Consider the following 16,867-nt stretch of genomic DNA (forward strand, 5'->3'; position numbering starts at 1 on the left):
AGCTTAGGCCGGAAGGCGGAGCCACGCACGCACCCGCACGCGGGCAAGGGAAGGGTGGGTGGCCTGAAAGCAAAGGGAAGGGAGGAGGAGGAGGGTGAGAGAGGGCGGCATAAAACAGTGGTGGGAGGCCCAAAGGGGAAAGTGAACGGCGGCGCCGACCTTCTGTAGCTCAATTGGTAGAGCATGTGACTGTAGAGCCATGGGCAGTGATCACAGGGTCGCTGGTTCGATTCCGGCCGGAAGGAGCCCTTTTCCGTTTCCTTCGGTTTACTGTGGCTTTTCTCCCCACCCAACCCTCACAGCAGCAGCGACAGGGAGAGGCGGCGGGGGGGGGGGGGAGTTGCCCCTTTTTGCGTGCGGCGCAAGAGGGGAAAACTAACGGCGTCTGCACGAGCGGCCTCGCAATGGTGGCTGAGTTCGCGCCCGACGCCCCGGCACGGCACGTAAACCAACTTGACCGGCGCAAGCGGCCCATCGAAGCTCCGCCCGCGTGCCGGACACAAATGAAAGAAGCTCTCTCTCTCTCTCTCCCTCTCTCTCTCCGTCCAAATCCATCGCTCTCTCCGCCACACACACCCACACACACCGAGATCATCGTCACAAGAGACGTTAGTCGCCGCAGCTATAGTGTACCCATCGTCCATGCGCAAGGGTGGTGTGGGCATGTTGCGAGCCCCACCGCCCCGGCTTCTCGCACTGGAGCGTCGAATTCACGCCGGCAATATCGGTGCCATGCGTGCGTCTTCATGCGTGGGGGTGCAACTGCGGAGTTGCATGAGAAACAGTGGGCAACTGCCAAGAATGACGGCGCATGCCTGTCTTTTAACCCCGCGTCGTGGTGTCGCATACAAGACGGATGCCGCCTCGTTTGAGAGCGAAGTTATTCAGTCGCAGCAAGCCATCTGCCTGGTGTACCACCGACCGGACAGTAGCAGCTGCAACGCCTACCTGGCACACGCGGAACGCCTTGTGAATCGGCTCAACAAGGAGGTCTCGGGCACTGGAAACGAGACTGGCGGCGACGGCGACACGCAGGCGAGTGCACCGACGCAGAAGGCTTGGCTAAAGCTGTGTACAATTAACGCCGACGAAAACAGGAACCTTGCCTCCGCCTTCTCGGTGGAGCGGGCCAAGCTGCCCGTGACCTACTTCATCATGCAGGGCACCATTATCGACAAGGTCACAGGTCACGTGGTGGAGTCGCGGCTGGAGGGCATTCTGCGCAAGTTCCTCGACCACTATCAGCAACAGCTGAACGTAGATTTGATGCGCGGCGGGGCGCCGGAGCGGCAAAATCCCTTGCCGGCCGCAGCCACCGCCGACCTTTTGCACGGCGCCTCCACGCAGTACTTGCAGAACCGAATCATGGACGCGCTCGTTGGCCCAGAGCACATTCGACTCCCGGAGGAGAGCGAGCAAATTGACGGCCTACGAAAGACAATTCAGCAAGCAAAAAAGAAGGCATTTGACGAGCTACAAGAGCTGCGCAAGGAACTTGGAATGGACGTGCGACGCCTCAGTGAGACCGAGCTTCACACGCGATATCACCGCTCTTCGCAGTACATGGCCTTCGCCGTGCTATCCGCGCTGGAGGCACTCTTTTTGGCCCGGGTTCACGCAAGCATCGGCAACATAGCGGCGGAGAACATTGTTTTTGCGTTGAACGCCATGCAACGCGACCTTTCCCCTGCTCTCGCTGACCCCACTGTGCGACGCCTCATTTCACTTTGCGAGGTCCTACTTGTGCGTGGCGAAGTTGTGCTGCAGCAGCGGAGGCATCAGCAGCAGCGGGAGGAGGAGCAGGGGCAGGAGGCTGCAGGCGCCGACGCGGCGGCAAGTGCGTACGCCGCACGCATGCTCCACTGGATTGACGACGTGGTGGACACGCGTGTGGTGGCAGAGCAATTTCCCAGTGACGAGGTGGAGGCGATGTTCGCCTTGCTGAAATCCAACCTGCTGCAGTCGCGGCGGCAGGCTTCGCCGGCAGAAGAAGGGGAGGTAAAGGCAAAGGCAAAGGAGGAGACAGAAAGTGCAAGGCGCGTGCGGCAGCTGAAGACGTGTCTGTTGGGTGTCTTGCAGCTCTATCATGCGGACCGCAAGAGCCAGGACGCCCGTTCGCGGCTCTCCTCCCTGCTGTACTGAGGCCCAAGCGGTGCGTGGCGCTGCGGGCGGTGGGTCGGCCGCCGTGTCGCTCTTTTTTTCCCCCTCCACCCGCTGTGGGCATCGCGACTGTGTTTGGCTCCAGCACTGAAATGATATGAGTTTCAAGGCATTCCTGCCTGCCCATAGTGCGGGCACGCCGCGAAAACACATGTGCGTATACGACTGCTGCGAAGGAAGGCAACAAAAAGCGAAGAGGAAATAAATTTTTTTTCTTTTACAAAAATCTGTGTAACTTGACCCTGTCCCTTTATTAATTAGTTTCTTATTCTTCTTGTACACCGTGGTCCTGCATTATTTCCGTCCTTCACGCTTTCCCTCTCTCTCTCTGCCTCCGCCTAGTTCTCTGACACCCCCCTTACGCGCCGTAGCTTAACACACAAATACGCACTTCCCTCCCCACACGCACACACAAACACACCCACACACACTGCCCTTCCTGGAGGGTCCGTTGTTTGGCATTTATAGCCTTGCAGCCAGTCTCCACGCATATATCCTTATATTATACTTTAGGTTGTTGTTTGTTTGTTTTTGTCCAAATAAGTGCGCCGTGTCAGCTCTAAATTTTTTGTTGTTGTTTTGAATTTCTTTCCTCTGGCTGACGGTTAATATTATTGCATTTATTATTACCATTATTATTTCTCTCTCTCCTGTACGATCGGCACGCGCCTACGCGGTCCTGCGGGGTGTGGCGTAAATCATGCGAGGCAACGACTTTCTGGCGCGCGTGTATGAAGATCCCCGCAGCCCAAACTCCCCCGCCCATCGCTCGGCTTCCCATCGCCGCTTTGGCGACTTTCCCCGCAGGGAACTGCGCTCGCGGGCGCACTCCTTATCTCCCTCGTGGCGTGAGACGGAGGTGCTCGACGGCCACGAGGAGGGGAACTGCGGCATGGCTGATGCCTTGGCGACGCGGCTGGACAGCTTTGGCTGCATCCCGTACGAATCCCGCTACAACTTGACCGAGCCACCCGATGCCCTTCAGGGAGGGGGAGGTGGGAGCAGCAGCAGCAAGAACAAAAAGGGCGGCGGCGGCGGAGGAGTGAGAAAAAAAGGCAAAGCAAAGGCACCAAAGAGTGGTGTGCTGCGAGCAGACTTGGATATTCCATGGCAGCTTCGTGAGCCCGTTAGTGACCCTGGTTGCAGCTACTTTGACTTTCTCGGCACAAAAAACTTTTGGTTTCTCATTCAGTTCTCAGCGCGTGTAACGTTTATAGGCATGCTTGTCCCTGCTGTTATTATTGCCGTAGGTAAGGAAAAATTGGAATTTATGTCCTCCTCATTCACTCTGCCGGCCGTCGTTCTTGCCGCCGACGTCTGTGTGGGGGGTTCTTTGAGCTTCACGGTGGCGTTCCTGAAGGCCGCTTGCATTTGGCTTCCACTCGCCACAGCGTGTGCCGCGGTGGAGTTGCACCGTAGCTACGCCGCATTCATTGTGGTTTACTTTGTCCTACTTTTCCTCATTGCCTGCTTCACGCGGGACACGACGCAGCGTGTTGCTCTGGTGCTCTTTAATGTCTCACTGGTGAGCCAAATGAACGGCAAAACCGCCCTGTCGTTTCCCTCGCACATACTCGTGCATTGGCTGGTTGGGGTTCTCTTTGGGGTGGCCAGTACCCTCCTGCCGTACCCCGTTTTGGCGACCCGCATGGCGCAATCCACGTCACACCGCATCTGCGTGAACGCGGCGACGGCGTTTCGAGGTTTGTTGACCTGTTTCTGGGCAGCTTCAAATACGTCGCGCAGCATGGGGATGGTGCGCATCCGGCACGTCACGCGCTCGATAGATGTGCTGCTTGACAAGCTAGGCGGGGTGGAGAAGTTGACCTTCTACGAGTTCCTCTTCTTTGACAGCTTTGAGCGGCGCAAGGTGCGGCTGGAGAAGACGGAGCTGCTCGACCAGCTGCGCCTGAACCTGCACTCCATGTCGCGGCTGATTGACATTGTGCAGGACAATCCCCACATCATCGATGGCTCCAGCCACTGCATCCAGTTTGGCGCCAGCCTCTCCCACTCGATGGAGGGCATCTCACGTGCCGTGGAGGAACTACTTGGCGGCCTCGCAGAGGCGCGGAGCCGTCGCGAACTGCTGGAGCTCAACTCCCTCTTTGAGGCCTGTGGACGCAACTTCAAGAATCTGCAGGATGAGTTCAATGTGGCAAGCCGGGAGCTCTTTTACGAGAAGCGGCAGGCCAAGGCGATGGGAGAGTTTGTCCCCCTCATGTCGTTCTTCGTCTTCTCGGTGGTGAACTTCTGGTCGGCGCTTGACGAGTTTCACCGCAAGATGCGGACGGAGGGGCCGAACCTCACGCGGTTCTCGCCAAAGCGGTTGTGGGACCTCCTCACACACCCTTTTTTAGGTGAGATAAATTTCTTGAAGCGACTCGTGCTGAGGCACGGGGAGGCGGAGCTGCGGGTCCTTATTGAGGCGGGGAAGGTTAGCGTGGCCATGCTGATTTCCATGCTGTTCCTCTCCTCCAAGGACACGGAGTTTCTCACTTTGGCGGGGCCAACCATCACTGCGTTTCTGTCGGGGGTAAATCCAGTGCAGGTGCTGCAGGGATCCGTGGCGCGGCTGGGCGGTACGCTGTTTGGCACCGTGGTTGGCTTCTTTGCGGCCTCGCTGTGCAAAACGACGATCGACTTTATTGCAAGTCTCTGCGTCATTACCGCCGTCATGACATTCTTCCGCACGGGAGAGAAGTACGGGCCAGTCTGCATGTCCACCAACTTCATTGGGATACCGAGTTTGGCTGGCGGGGCCGCGTCGTCCGCCGAGGTGGCCATCGGCCGCATTCAGCAAAACACCTTTGCGGTGGTGGTGTACTGCCTGATTTTGGTTCTCGTGTTCCCGGTTAGCCCCGGGAGGCTTCTGATGAAGAAGCGCATGCACGTTCTGCAAACTATTGCCGAGATTATGGACGACACTGTGGACTTCTACCGGGAGCCCCTGCACAATGAACCACAGCTCCTCAGCAGCCGACGGGAGCCGGGGGCGCAAGAGCCGCGTGGCGGAGGCGAGAACGAAGTGGCTTCTGCGGGCGTTTACGTGTCGACGTTCATCAAGGTACCGGAGCCCGACGCCCGCATCTCCAACCTCTTCAACAAGGTGCGGAGCCTGCGGCAGGAGATGGCACAGACCGCGCGTATCATGCCATTTGCGGCGGACGAGCGCGGCATAAAGCCGGTGGTGTACCCACAGAAGGCCTGCGAAGCGGTTCACACTGCGCTTTACCGTATTTCGAACCTCGTGTACAACATGGTGTGTAGCTGGAAGCTGATGCGGGACAAGGCGTACTTCACGCCTGAGATGCGTCGCCTGTTTTACTACATCTACCCCGTCGCCAGAGACGTGCAGCACAGCCTGCAGCGCTTTGTGAATCTCCTGAGCTTCTACGTGACGCACCCCTCCTCCTCGCTGGCGTCGGAGCTCACCAGCTGCCTCGTGGAGTTCCGCGTCCTTGTGGGTGAGTCATCCCGCAGGAAGCACCGCGCCATTCTGGCAACCATCACCGCGGCAGTGCGGCGGCAGCGGCAGCGGCAGCGTGAAAATGAGGCACGGCACCCACACTTAGGCAGAGGCGCGGGGCATTCCGGCGAGGGGGGAGCCCCGCCCAACGTAAGTGACCCCTCAGGGAAGGCGCAGGAGACCGGCAACGCGACGCCCGCCGCGGGGCGTCCTCGCTCTCGGCAAGTCGGGGGCGCTGGGGAGGCGGCACCACCACCGGCACTTGGGCGCCAGCGGCCAAACGAGCCACTGTGTGCCGCGGGAGGCCGGGAAAAGGCGGGGCAGCGCGGCGGGCGAGCGGGCGAGCGGGCGTCCTCCACGGAGCCGACTTGTCGCCCCGGGGAGGAGGCGGTTTCAGAGCTGCATTCGCGTCGCGGCGGCGCTGCTGCTGCCGCTTCGCCAGGACCCGCCGGCTCGGTGGACGCGGTGTGGTCGGGCGGTGGCGGCGGCGGCGGTGATTCCTCCACGGCGTCCTCCTCGCACGGCTCCGTGCACTTCTCCGCGAGCTTCGCCACGCCCATCACGGTCCCTGACACGGAGGGCATACACGCCATCGCGCTCACGCTGGACATGATGGGGAAGGAGCTGAAGAACGCCCTGCTTGCCTTTGAGGACATGGTGCAGTTGAAGACCAACTGAGGCGTCACCCCGCAGCCTCGCAGACGCAACAGGCCGAGGAAGCAATCGAGAGTGCTAAGTGAACGAACTCCTTTCCCCGACTGAGGGAAGAATGTAAATGAGAGTTAGCTACTATATACTTATACGTCTGGCTTAAATCAGTGTTCTTTTTTTTTTTACAGTGGCTGCACGCGCATGTATCTGGCAGGGAAACCCGACCCAGACGGACTACTGCCATGGCAAAACACGTCAAGAGGAGCGAAAATGAAAGAAAGAGCGAGAGAGAGAGAGGCGTGTAACGATGCCTGTTGGCCCCTCCCTTGGCGCGTACGCTGCTCCTCTCATCCCGTCCTTTTCTCCTGTTGTGTGTGGGAGTGTGGAGTTGGTTTTGTTGCCTGCACGGGCGAGAAGCTGCTGTGCGTCCATCACGGGATGCCGGCGTTTAGCGGGAAACAGAAGAAGAAGCAGCTGCAGGAGCGGCGACAGCGCAAGCAGCAGGCTGCGGAGGAGCACGGGGACGGCCAACGTAGACGCGTCACCGACGGCGACCACAGGCACGGCCATGACGGCGACAGAAGCGGCAGCCGAGACGAACACGGCGATGGAGGCGTGCAGGTGGAGTACAAGTACGGCGCCGACCGTAAGGGAATTCGCAGTGTGTTTCTAAAGGAGACGGCCGACGAGGTTGCCGCACGCAAAAAGCGCTCCTATGAGCCACTGGCGCAGCGGCGCTTCATGGACGATAACGGTATTCCCTTTGGCTCGTGGTTCGACATGCCGGGGCACACCGACGCCGCGCTGATGCCGTTTTCTGTGGAGCTTCCGACGCGTGGGTGGACACTGACTGCGGCGGCGGCGACGGCGTTGGAAAATAATAACAGCACTGACAATGATGACGCTTGCGAGGAGGGGAGGAGCGGAGAGGGCCCTCCTGACAACGCCGCCCTCGAGGCAAGCGAGGAGGCGCGGTTTCAGGCGTATCTGCATGCGGTGGACAACTACCCGCTTCCGGCGCCCCTGCGGACGCTGCAGTTAAGCTCGCACGAGCGCAACCTTGACGTCTGGCGGCAGCTGTGGCGCACCGTGGAGCAGAGCGACGTGGTTGTGATTGTCTGCGACATCCGTTACCCGATTCTGCACCTGCCGCTCTCGCTCCTGCGGTACATTGTGCGACAGAGCAGAAAACCCGCGCTTGTGCTGCTCAACAAGGCAGACCTTGTGCCGAGGCCCATCCTCGACGGCTGGATGCAGTTCCTGCCCCGCTACTTCCACGCGACGGGCGTGGTCTCCGCGGACGCCGCTGAAGCCGCGGCCACCGGTGTGGTGTGTGATATTCCGCTGCTCCCCTTTACGTCGCTCCCGGCAGCCGAAACGGCCTTTGGTGCGGAGGAGGCCGGTAACGCGGCGAAGCGGCGCAAGAAGCAGAAGCGACGCACAAAGTTGTACGAGCAGCTCCGCACAGGGAAGCTGCAGGTGGCAGAGACACCCACAGGGGGCAACAACAACAACGACGACGACGACGATGCGGAGGGAAGTGGCGGCTCTTCCCACGAGGAGGGAGCGGGCAACGACAGTCCTCGCGACGGAGCGAGTGGTGAGGGGGAGTCTGCGTACGCGGTGACAGACAACTTCAAAGGCATGCATAAGGCGGAGCGGGAGCTACAACACGATAGGCGTGGACACAAGGAGCTTCAGATTGTCTCGGACATGATCTCCGCGCTGCTGCAGCGGTGTCGCGAGTTGGGTGAGGCCAAATCATCTGACCTGTGCGGCGGTGTTGGCGGGGAAGCGGCGACGCTGCACATTGGCGTCGTGGGTCACCCAAATGTGGGGAAGTCGAGCCTGCTCAACTGCATCCGTGGCACAAAGGTGGTGTCTGTCTCCGCCACGCCGGGGCACACAAAACACCTGCAGACAATCCCCATTCCATCCGAGCGCGTCGTGCTGATTGATTCCCCCGGTCTCGCCCTCCCTGTCTTTGGTGTCCCGCGGCCGCTCCAGGCCGTCGTTGGCACGCACCAGATTGCCCAGACGCGGGACCCGCAGAGTGGTGTGGCCTTTTTGGCGTCGCATCTGCAACTGGAACGACTCTACGGCCTGCGCAAGGTAGAGGGGGCCGATGAGGCGGAGGCGTGGTCGCCGTACGAGCTCTGTGAGAGCTACGCGAAGAAGAAGGGGTACTTTGTGAAGCATGGGAAGGGGGCACTGGACGTGCACCGCGGCGCGATTGAGATTCTGCAGGAGGCCTACGAAGGCCGGCTGGTGCTTTTCTTTGCCCCGCCTGACGCCGCTTGGCTGCAGAGCACGCAGTTTCGCGAGGAGGTTCGGCCGTTTTTGCTCCTGGAAGTGCAGCTCCCGGAAACTGCGGGCGAGTGATGCAAAACTTGCGTGGCGTGTTATTCTTACGTCTCTCCTCTGCAGACTTCAGGAACGACGTGTGTGTGTGTGTGTGTAAGAGAGAGGGAGGGAGTGAAGGGCGCGCTCAGCCTCTTGTATTTCCCTCTTGCTGCCGCTGCTCGATTTTTGCTTGGAGCTCTGCGGTCTGTGACGCCGCTTCCCTCCACAGGCATACGCCGCCTGTGCGGCGATGATTACTTCCCTTCTCTTTCCGCATGTGAGTTATCTTCTTTTTTTTCTTTCTTTCTTTCTCTTTCGCTCTGTCATTTGCGTCGCACACGCACATGCCTTTCACCGGCGCCCGCGCGACTTCCCTGCGGCAGTAGAGGTGGGTGACGCCAGGCTGCACGGAGGCCGCTAGGGATCAACGGGAGGGGGAAACAGCGAGGCGAGGCGACGGGGCGATGACGACGGCGGAGCAGTACGCGTTCGCGGAGGACTACGCAAACGCCCGCGGCATCCCGCGGGTGGAGTACATCAGCGACATGGCCGCGTTTGTGAAGAACGGCGGCGGCGCCGACACCCTCATCAGCAACCTCCTCCTCGAGTCCTCCAAGTACGAGCACATGGAGAAGCGCCTCGTGAGCAGCATGGCGAACCTAGACTACAAGATCCCCACCATCAAGAAGACCCTGCACGCGCTGAGCTTCCTCAAGAAGCGGCTGCAGGAGGAGCAGGGGGCCGTGCGCTCCTACTACTGCCTCACCGACGCCGTCTTTGGCGAGGCGGAGGTGGTGCCGCAGGAGACGGTGCATCTCTGGATGGGGGCGAAGGTGATGGTGGAGTACACCTTCGACGAGGCCGCGCAGCTGTTGGCGAAGAACCTCGCCAACGCGGAGACGAACCTGCAGCACACGAAGGAGGACCTCGCGTGGGTGCAGGAGCAGATGACGAACCTGCAGATCAACATCTCGCGGGTGTACAACTACGACCTGCAGAGCAAACGCGCGAACGGCGCCGCAGCCGCGGCGTGACCCCGGCAAGCGCACGGTGTGTGCCTCCTCCCTGATTTATTTATTTACTTCAGCCCACGTTAATGCAGGAGGCGGGAGAACCGAGGAAAAAGGAAAATAAAATAGAAAAGAAAAAAAGGGGGGAGAAAAAAGAGAGGTGAACTGAAACTCAACGGGCTCCGCAACACAAAACGACACAAAAAGACAAACGAATGAATGAATGAGAGAGAGAGAGAGAAAGGGAGGAGGAAAAGAAGAGTGAAGTCGAGCCACACTGCAGATTTTTCTGCCCTACTTAAAGGGAATTGGGCGTACACATGTGTCTAGCGGCGTCTGCGTAAAAAGAAATTAAAAAAAAGCAAAAAGAATTAAAACTGGTAACTGCTGCATCATCTTTCGCCGTGGGAAGACGTGAATTTCTTGTGGTTTCCCGTGACTCGCAGTCTGCTTTATATATAAATACCTTTTGTTTGCTTTGCTGTCTCCGCCGGGCTATTCAGCGTGGGTGGGGAAGGCACAAAAGGCGAGAGTTACACCAAAAAGGGGCAGGGTACATTTTTTTCTTCTCTCTCTCTCTCTCTCTCTATTTCTCTCTGTGTGGCGTCAACGTTTGCGGTCGCTGCACGCGGAGTTGCTCGGCTGGGGAGGCAATGCGGTGTGGCGGTGGCCGCCGCGTGGTGACTGCCTCCGTTGCCGCTGCTGCACCCTTTTGCCTCCGACGCACGCCATCGACGCGCGCCGGCGCCCACCCCGCAGGCATTCCGCACCGCCGCTGCGTCTCTACCGACGGCCGCGCCACCGCGGCAGCGCTAGATGCCGCTCCGCACGCGCTGCTGCAACAGCTGCGGCGCCGTTTTCTTCGAGACGCCCCAGGAGCGAGCGACGCGCCTGCTGCGGTGCTCGAGGAGGAGGGGGCCGCCGCCGCCGCCGCGGGGCCCCGGCAACGGGCCCCGTCGCTGCAGCAGATAATTGCAGGCTGCGAGGCGATGTGCGACGCCGAAAGGCCCGTGGCCAGCTCCGCGGCGGAGTGGTCGGAGGCGGTGCAGCTGCTCCTGTGCGCCATGGCACGGGCGGGAAGAGGAACCGCAGAGGACGGCGTGACTCCGCGGGCGGCATCAACGCCGTGGTGCGTGGCGCTTCGCCTGTTCCTCCACCCACCCCCAGCCCAAAGCGGGGCCGGCGCGGAGACACCGTCCGCACACCCACCAGCTTCTGCCGTGAGTTTGCTGCGGTGTTGCGTGCGGCATGGTGCGCCGCTGCTTGTTGGCCGTGCGGTGTACCAGACGCTGCGATCCTCTGCTCCCGTGGCGGCAGGGGCGCCAGTTACCGGTTGGCACGTGCCGTACGCACGGTTTCTGTTACTGAAGGCAGCGGAGGCAGAAGCGGGGCCGGCGGCGTCGCTGGCGCTCCATAAGGAGGCTCTCCGAGTGTTACTGCTGGACGCCGCCGAGGACGGTGAGATGCTGCATCCCGCTGGACTGCTGCTGTCGCTCGAGGTGCTGCGCCGCCTGGTCGCGTGGAGCGACGCAGGAGGGGAGGAGAGCAGCGCACGACACAATGTGCGGGCGGTGGAGGATGCGCTCTGGAGTCGCCTGCAGCGCGGCACAGACACTGTGGCGGTTGCCCGCGATGTGTGCTGCTGCGTGCTGCGCAACAGACACGCCGCGCATGCAGTGAAGCGGGAGGCCTTTTGCCGCTTCATCGCCGTGGGCATGCGGCTTCCGCTGGCGGAGTTGCAGCCGTTTCTTTGCAGCGCCCACCACGATGATGGGCCGGCGATCTCGCATGGCACAGTGACACCGTCGTTTTTTCTGCAGACGCTTCAGGCGGTGACGGGCCTCCTGGGCGGCGATGCCGCCGACGCCGAGGCGGTGGCGCGCGTTTTGGCTGAGCCGTCGGACGGCGTCACGCCTTCAGGCCCCTCGGCGGCGCCGTGTTTTGCTTCGGTGTGGCTGGTTGATCACGTTCTGCAGGGATTGGCGTCGTTGCGGCGGCAGGCGATCACAGCGGGCGGCGCGAAGGAGAGCCGTCGTTGTGCCGTGGAGGCATGGGTGGAGTGCACGCGGGCCGCGCTGCGAAGCCTGCAGCGTGTACTTCTGCACCTGCCGGACGCACGGCGCTGGTCGCCGCGACGTCGACACCGCGAACGCCAGCACGCGAGGCAACAGGCGTTTTGCATGGTGTTTCGAGCCGCCCGCAACGGCGTCTTTCACTCTCTTTGCGCCGAGTGCGAGTCCCCTGCGCCGGCGCCGCCGCAGCCTTCAGATGTTATCTCAACCCTCACGCAGGTCTACGGAGAGCAGGACTGGCGTTGGCCTTCCGCGGACCTCTGCATTGAGTGCCTGCATGCGTGGCGCCGACACGACGTCCTGCGGCGCGTGTTCTGCGAGGTGCAGCGCAGGGATGAAAGGAGGTGGCACGGCGGCGGCGGTCCCGTGGACGACCAGTCGACTCCCCCGCACCGATGGCGCTCGTCGCTCCGCCTCTCCACGTGTTGTGTGGTGGTGCAGTCCGCCTGCCAGCACGACGACCCGGCGACGGCGGCTCTTGCCGTCCGGCACATTCTGCTCTGCCTCCTTGCCGCGAGGTCCAGCGAGGGACGCGCGCCGGACGTGGACGATGCGGCCGCACGTGAGGCGGAAGGCGCGCAGGCGAGCTTTCCGGCAGAGGGCGGCGGGGCGCTGGAGGGGCAGAGCGTGGCGGCGTGGACGCGGCTCCTCCGCGACGACGTCATTCCACGCGTGGACGAGGTTTTCTGCCGCACCGGCACCGACACGGCGCAGCGGTGGCTGGGGGAGTTGGAGGTGGGGGACCCCGCCGCCCCACCCGTGGAGGCGGTGCCTGCCGGCTGTGAGTTTGAGCGAGCGGAGCAGGGAGAGCCGCGATGAAGTGTCCGTCTGCTGTTCCCTCCTCTCCTCGCCTCCGGCCTGTACTGGAGCGAAGGGAAAAGTCCCTTCGGAAACGGAGGTTGCAAAAAGAGAAAAGAAACTAATAATTATTATTATTAAAAACGGAAGGAGGCTGTGGTGGGGGGCGGGAGAAAGAGAGGGGGACAAGTTGCGCAAGAGCCTGTGGGCGAGTGTTGCTTTCGCTTTCTTTCTCTCTTTCTCTCTGAAGTCATACAAGGCGAGAAAGCGAGGCGGGCGGCGGGACGCAGGAGATGGACATCTGGCGCTGCTCTGTGTGCAAAAAGACAAAGGGGCTCTCAGGGAAGCACCTTGAGGGGAAAACGAGAGTGCGCTCCGACTGCTGGCCGTGTGCAAAGAAGTGCACGTTTGTGCGGGAGTCCCCCGCCGAGTCGCGAGGCGCGGCGCAGGTGGTGACGGCGCCGTTCCTTTTCAACCCGGCCTTGTCCACCTCCCCGGAGAAGCCCCTGGCGACGGCAACGGCGGCCACAGCGGGAGCGGCGTCGAACCCCTTCGCTGCGGCGGCCGCTCTCCTGGCAAAGTCCCCGTTCGCCAGCGCCCCGCAGACGTGGAGGGGCACAGCGGCGAGCAGCAACCCATTTGCCACTGCCGTGGATGCGTCGTTGGCGGCCGGGAAACAGCCGGGGGTTGAGGCGGCCACGCGAAACAACGTGTCCTCGCAGGCAAGGGAAAACTCTCCCATCGTCATGCACTCCGTCCCCGTCGCGGACCGGCAACGTCAGTCGCCACCGTTCACCTTCACTTCGGCACCGGGGGCCGCCGTGCCTACGGTCACCGACAACGCAGCCTCAGGGGGTGCAACGAGCAGCAGCAGCGCGCCGGTCTGGCGCTGCTCTGTGTGCAAAAAGACAAAGGGGCTCTCAGGGAAGCACCTTGAGGGGAAAACGAGAGTGCGCTCCGACTGCTGGCCGTGTGCAAAGAAGTGCATGTTTGTTCTTTCCTGCCCTGAGCCGTGTGCGTCTTCAGAGGCCTTTGCGCCACTTCCTTTCTCTGTGGCGGCGACGGTGCGGGCAGAGCCGCCTACAGGAGGGCAGGCCGCTCATGTCAATTCGCGCGGCACGAGTCCCATGGCATCTACGACGAGTGCGTGGCAGGCCCCGGTGGTCCCCATGGACGACCAGGGCGCCAAAGCTTTTATGATTAACAGTCGACCCCAAGGGCCGTCCATAAAGGACCCGTTGGAGCAGAGTCCGAGCCCGGCCTCTGCGGAGCCCTCGCACCCGTGCACCGTCGTCTCCTCATTTTCCCAGACATTTGAGGGTGAAGTGTTGCGTGGGTACAGGCAACAACTCGTGGATGGGATACGTATCCGTACCACGTGGCATAACCGCACGTTGTACGTGTTGGCGCCTGAAAACGGCGGAGGCAAACACCTTGCTGCAGCCTCTGCCTCTCAAGTGGGAGATGCCGCCGTAGTTTTTCTCGCGGTGGAGCATAAGCTTGCACTTTCGCCGTTTCGACATATGCGGCGCATCTTCTGCCCAGATGAGTTTACGTTTGCGGCGGCGTGCATGTACGCGAACACCTTTTTGGCTGGGCATCCCACAAGCCCGCAGCAGTCCTCGTTCGTTGTGTATGGACCGCAGGTGGACCGCACGGTGCCCATGACGCGGTGGGGGCCCATCATTGAGGGCTGCACCCACGCACGGCAGCGGGTCGTAAGCGGGGAGCAGCGGGTGGAGGGGGCGCAAAGCATCTTTCGCCACAGCGGCTGGCTTACGCTCCCGCTGCACGCCACGGCGGAGGCCATTCGGCTCTTGGAGGTGCAGCAGCACGCTGACGCGGCGACAGCTGCGGAGTGCCTCGGCGTTGATGTTGTGCTTGTGGCGGAGACGATGCGGCTTGAGGAGCTGCCGCAGGCGGCCGCACTGGCCCTTCCCGTGAAGCCGTTTTGATCCGTAAACCACAGCAGCGAGGAAGCGATGGCGACGAAGCAAAAAAGCAAAAGCATAAAAAGAAAAGGGGGGAGAGAGGGGGGCAAATGTCGGTTAAAGTGAATTGTAGGTCCCCGAGAAGCGGATGGGTTGCGTGGGAAGCGAGTGAGCGGAGAGGAATAAGAGGAAGGAGAACAAAAAAGAAGAATAACAAAAACAAATAGGAAATTAACGTGAATGAGCAAAACCCGGAATAGTTTCAGGTAGGACTCTCGTGCATCAGCGAGCGAACATGGGGCTGATGGGATTGCTGCGGTGTCCATCGGCGCCCCCTCACCTGAGTGTCTCTCTACCCGCACCGACGGAGGCACACGTGTGTGTCTTCTCTTCGTATGAAATCATACTCTTCCTCTTCCTGCCTCCACCCCCCTTCGCTGTTGGGTGGGTGGGGGAAAGTTATTGACTGACTTATGCTGCCTACTTGCTTCCTTGTTTCTTCCTTCTTCTGCCTGTTACGCTTTGATGTTTGGCGCCTCTTCACGCGAATTATGGCGCGTGCGTGCGGGAAGTCGAGGAACGGGGCGGACAAGGCGTGGCCGCCTGCATCTCAATCGTCACGGGCGGGCATAGCGAAGAAGCGGGTGTGTGCGTGTGGGGGGAGGGGGGGAGGGGGGACTAGCAAAAGTCGAAACGAAACAAAAGAAGAAGAAAAGCAACCGCGCAACAAGCGTAACGTGCTGCGGTGGTGGGCAAGATGGGTTCGGGTGGTAGCACGGGATACGGCAAAGGACGCAACGAGGCAAAGGCGAAGAGCGAAGTATCGCGATTAGAAGTGACGGACTACACGAAGAGGCCACTTCACGCCAACTTTGGCCGCGCCATCATGACGCCGCGCATACTTTCCGCGCTGCCCCCGCCGCCGCCGCCGGCGGCGGACGATGACGACCAGTACGCGTGGTTTCTGGAGGACCTCGACCGCCCGGGGGAGTGGGAGGCCTACCCGGCGGAGGTCTCTGAACGGCTGGACGCGGCGTGGAGTAGCGGGCAGCGTGAGTGTATCATTCTCACGAAGATGAGGCGGGTGTGCACGGTAGACCTCGGCGCAATGGTGCAGCTGGCGTCGGGCAGCAGCGGGCGTCCGCGCAAGGTGAAGCGGGTGGCGGTGGAGAAGTGCGGAGATTCCACGGTGCGAGAAAAGCGCCACGTGGCCGCTGACCCCTTTCTTGAGGAGGCGCTGGAGGGCGCGGGCGGCGAGGTAGACGGCGAGCGCGGCGACGGTGCCGGTCCGGGCGGCGAGGCTGACGCAGGCGACGGCGAGGACGCCGGCGCCGACGCCGCAAGGCTGCCACGCCTGCTGCGCTCGGTGGTGACGCATTCCAACACCCCCTTCACCATCGTCTTCTCCCCCTCCGGTCGCGAGCTGCTCACCGGGACGCGGGAGGAGCTGCTGCGCTGGGACGTAGAAACGGCGGTGGTCCTGACGCAGTACGGCATCCAATCCAGCACCGTCTTGGCGGCCGCGTACTCCGCCGACGGCAACCGCATGGCGTGCGCCGGGAACAAAAACGTTGCCTGGCTCTTTGACACAAACTCCCCCGAGGCGGCGTTGTCGTTTAAGGGGCACACCCAGAAAATATACGGCGTTGGCTTCCTCGCGGGGGAGCAGCGGCTCGTGACGGGCGCCATGGACAAAACGGTGCGCTGCTGGGATGTCCAAACGGCCACCTGCGTGCTGGATAGCGAGTGTCACACCGCGCCCATCTTTGCGCTAACGACGTCGAAGCTCTCCGACTGGCTCGCGCTCTCCGGCGGCGACGATCACGTTGTCTGCGCGCACGACTTCCGGGTTGGCAACGACTCCGTCACGGCGAGGTTTCTAGGACACAGAAAAACCATCTGGACTTGCGCGTTTCGCGGCGATGAGCAGCAGTTTGCCTCGAGCGGCATCGACAGAATACTGAATATATGGGACCTGCGACGGCCCAGCGAGCCCCTGCTGAAGATTTGCCACCACATGCAGCCGGTGCACTACGCGGAGTATCTGCCGCATAACAGAGGCATCTTGACATGCGCGCGGGACGGGACCGTGCGCCTCACGGACGCGGGCACCGGGGAACCTGTGTGGCGGGCAAAGGCGCACATCGGATACGTCTTTCGTGCGAGCTACCATGCGGAGACGCGGATGATGGCCACCAGCGGTGGGGACGGGAAGGTCAACCTCTGGCGTTATGATAACGCCGATAAATGGTAACCGACCGCGAGCGAGAGCGGCGTTGGAAACAAAGGCGTAGGAGATGGGCATACATCAATATATTTATATATATATATATAATGTATGTGTATTAATGCTATTTATACTTTGCTCTGCTTCGAGTGCAGCGTTCTTCCTGCTATTGCGTGGGGAGGGGGTGTAGATGCGAGCGATAGGAA

The 16,867-nt window shown here is 61.3% G+C and overlaps 7 protein-coding genes and 1 non-coding gene across 8 annotated transcripts, besides 12 other annotated features; all 8 read left to right on the forward strand.

The window, feature by feature from the left end:
• The first annotated feature begins 158 nt into the window (after positions 1-158).
• Positions 159-245, forward strand: Tco025E_04671. Its single transcript has one exon. It is a non-coding gene; the product is annotated as a tRNA-Tyr (tRNA).
• Positions 246-513: 268 nt separating this feature from the next.
• Positions 514-542: a microsatellite.
• A 25-nt stretch (positions 543-567) lies between these two features.
• Positions 568-586: a microsatellite.
• Positions 587-642: 56 nt separating this feature from the next.
• Positions 643-2,142, forward strand: Tco025E_04672 (uncharacterized protein; the record flags this gene model as incomplete). The annotated part of the gene is made up of 1 exon (XM_029371581.1): positions 643-2,142. One exon carries the CDS (start codon positions 643-645, stop codon positions 2,140-2,142), a length of 1,500 nt encoding a protein of 499 aa, XP_029228337.1.
• A 393-nt stretch (positions 2,143-2,535) lies between these two features.
• Positions 2,536-2,591: a microsatellite.
• A 174-nt stretch (positions 2,592-2,765) lies between these two features.
• Positions 2,766-2,800: a microsatellite.
• A 60-nt stretch (positions 2,801-2,860) lies between these two features.
• Positions 2,861-6,307, forward strand: Tco025E_04673 (uncharacterized protein; the record flags this gene model as incomplete). The annotated part of the gene is made up of 1 exon (XM_029371582.1): positions 2,861-6,307. The coding sequence occupies one exon, from the start codon at positions 2,861-2,863 to the stop codon at positions 6,305-6,307; it is 3,447 nt and encodes a 1,148-aa protein (XP_029228338.1).
• A 231-nt stretch (positions 6,308-6,538) lies between these two features.
• Positions 6,539-6,577: a sequence feature (GA-rich).
• Positions 6,578-6,718: 141 nt separating this feature from the next.
• Tco025E_04674 (putative GTP-binding protein) lies at positions 6,719-8,662 on the forward strand (the record flags this gene model as incomplete). The annotated part of the gene is made up of 1 exon (XM_029371583.1): positions 6,719-8,662. The coding sequence occupies one exon, from the start codon at positions 6,719-6,721 to the stop codon at positions 8,660-8,662; it is 1,944 nt and encodes a 647-aa protein (XP_029228339.1).
• A 59-nt stretch (positions 8,663-8,721) lies between these two features.
• Positions 8,722-8,739: a microsatellite.
• Positions 8,740-8,908: 169 nt separating this feature from the next.
• Positions 8,909-8,951: a microsatellite.
• A 136-nt stretch (positions 8,952-9,087) lies between these two features.
• Tco025E_04675 (prefoldin) lies at positions 9,088-9,657 on the forward strand (the record flags this gene model as incomplete). The annotated part of the gene is made up of 1 exon (XM_029371584.1): positions 9,088-9,657. The coding sequence occupies one exon, from the start codon at positions 9,088-9,090 to the stop codon at positions 9,655-9,657; it is 570 nt and encodes a 189-aa protein (XP_029228340.1).
• An 83-nt stretch (positions 9,658-9,740) lies between these two features.
• Positions 9,741-9,790: a sequence feature (A-rich).
• A 68-nt stretch (positions 9,791-9,858) lies between these two features.
• Positions 9,859-9,898: a sequence feature (GA-rich).
• A 299-nt stretch (positions 9,899-10,197) lies between these two features.
• Positions 10,198-10,231: a microsatellite.
• Positions 10,232-10,286: 55 nt separating this feature from the next.
• On the forward strand, positions 10,287-12,524 carry Tco025E_04676 (uncharacterized protein; the record flags this gene model as incomplete). Its single annotated transcript, XM_029371585.1, has 1 exon — positions 10,287-12,524. One exon carries the CDS (start codon positions 10,287-10,289, stop codon positions 12,522-12,524), a length of 2,238 nt encoding a protein of 745 aa, XP_029228341.1.
• Positions 12,525-12,796: 272 nt separating this feature from the next.
• On the forward strand, positions 12,797-14,458 carry Tco025E_04677 (uncharacterized protein; the record flags this gene model as incomplete). The annotated part of the gene is made up of 1 exon (XM_029371586.1): positions 12,797-14,458. The coding sequence occupies one exon, from the start codon at positions 12,797-12,799 to the stop codon at positions 14,456-14,458; it is 1,662 nt and encodes a 553-aa protein (XP_029228342.1).
• A 152-nt stretch (positions 14,459-14,610) lies between these two features.
• Positions 14,611-14,657: a sequence feature (GA-rich).
• Positions 14,658-15,191: 534 nt separating this feature from the next.
• On the forward strand, positions 15,192-16,688 carry Tco025E_04678 (uncharacterized protein; the record flags this gene model as incomplete). The annotated part of the gene is made up of 1 exon (XM_029371587.1): positions 15,192-16,688. The coding sequence occupies one exon, from the start codon at positions 15,192-15,194 to the stop codon at positions 16,686-16,688; it is 1,497 nt and encodes a 498-aa protein (XP_029228343.1).
• Positions 16,689-16,737: 49 nt separating this feature from the next.
• Positions 16,738-16,794: a microsatellite.
• Positions 16,795-16,867: the final 73 nt, after the last annotated feature.

Source organism: Trypanosoma conorhini, assembly GCF_003719485.1.
Source record: "Trypanosoma conorhini strain 025E chromosome Unknown Tco_14.4_contig_00246, whole genome shotgun sequence".
In the NCBI taxonomy this organism is placed as follows: Eukaryota; Euglenozoa; class Kinetoplastea; order Trypanosomatida; family Trypanosomatidae; genus Trypanosoma; species Trypanosoma conorhini.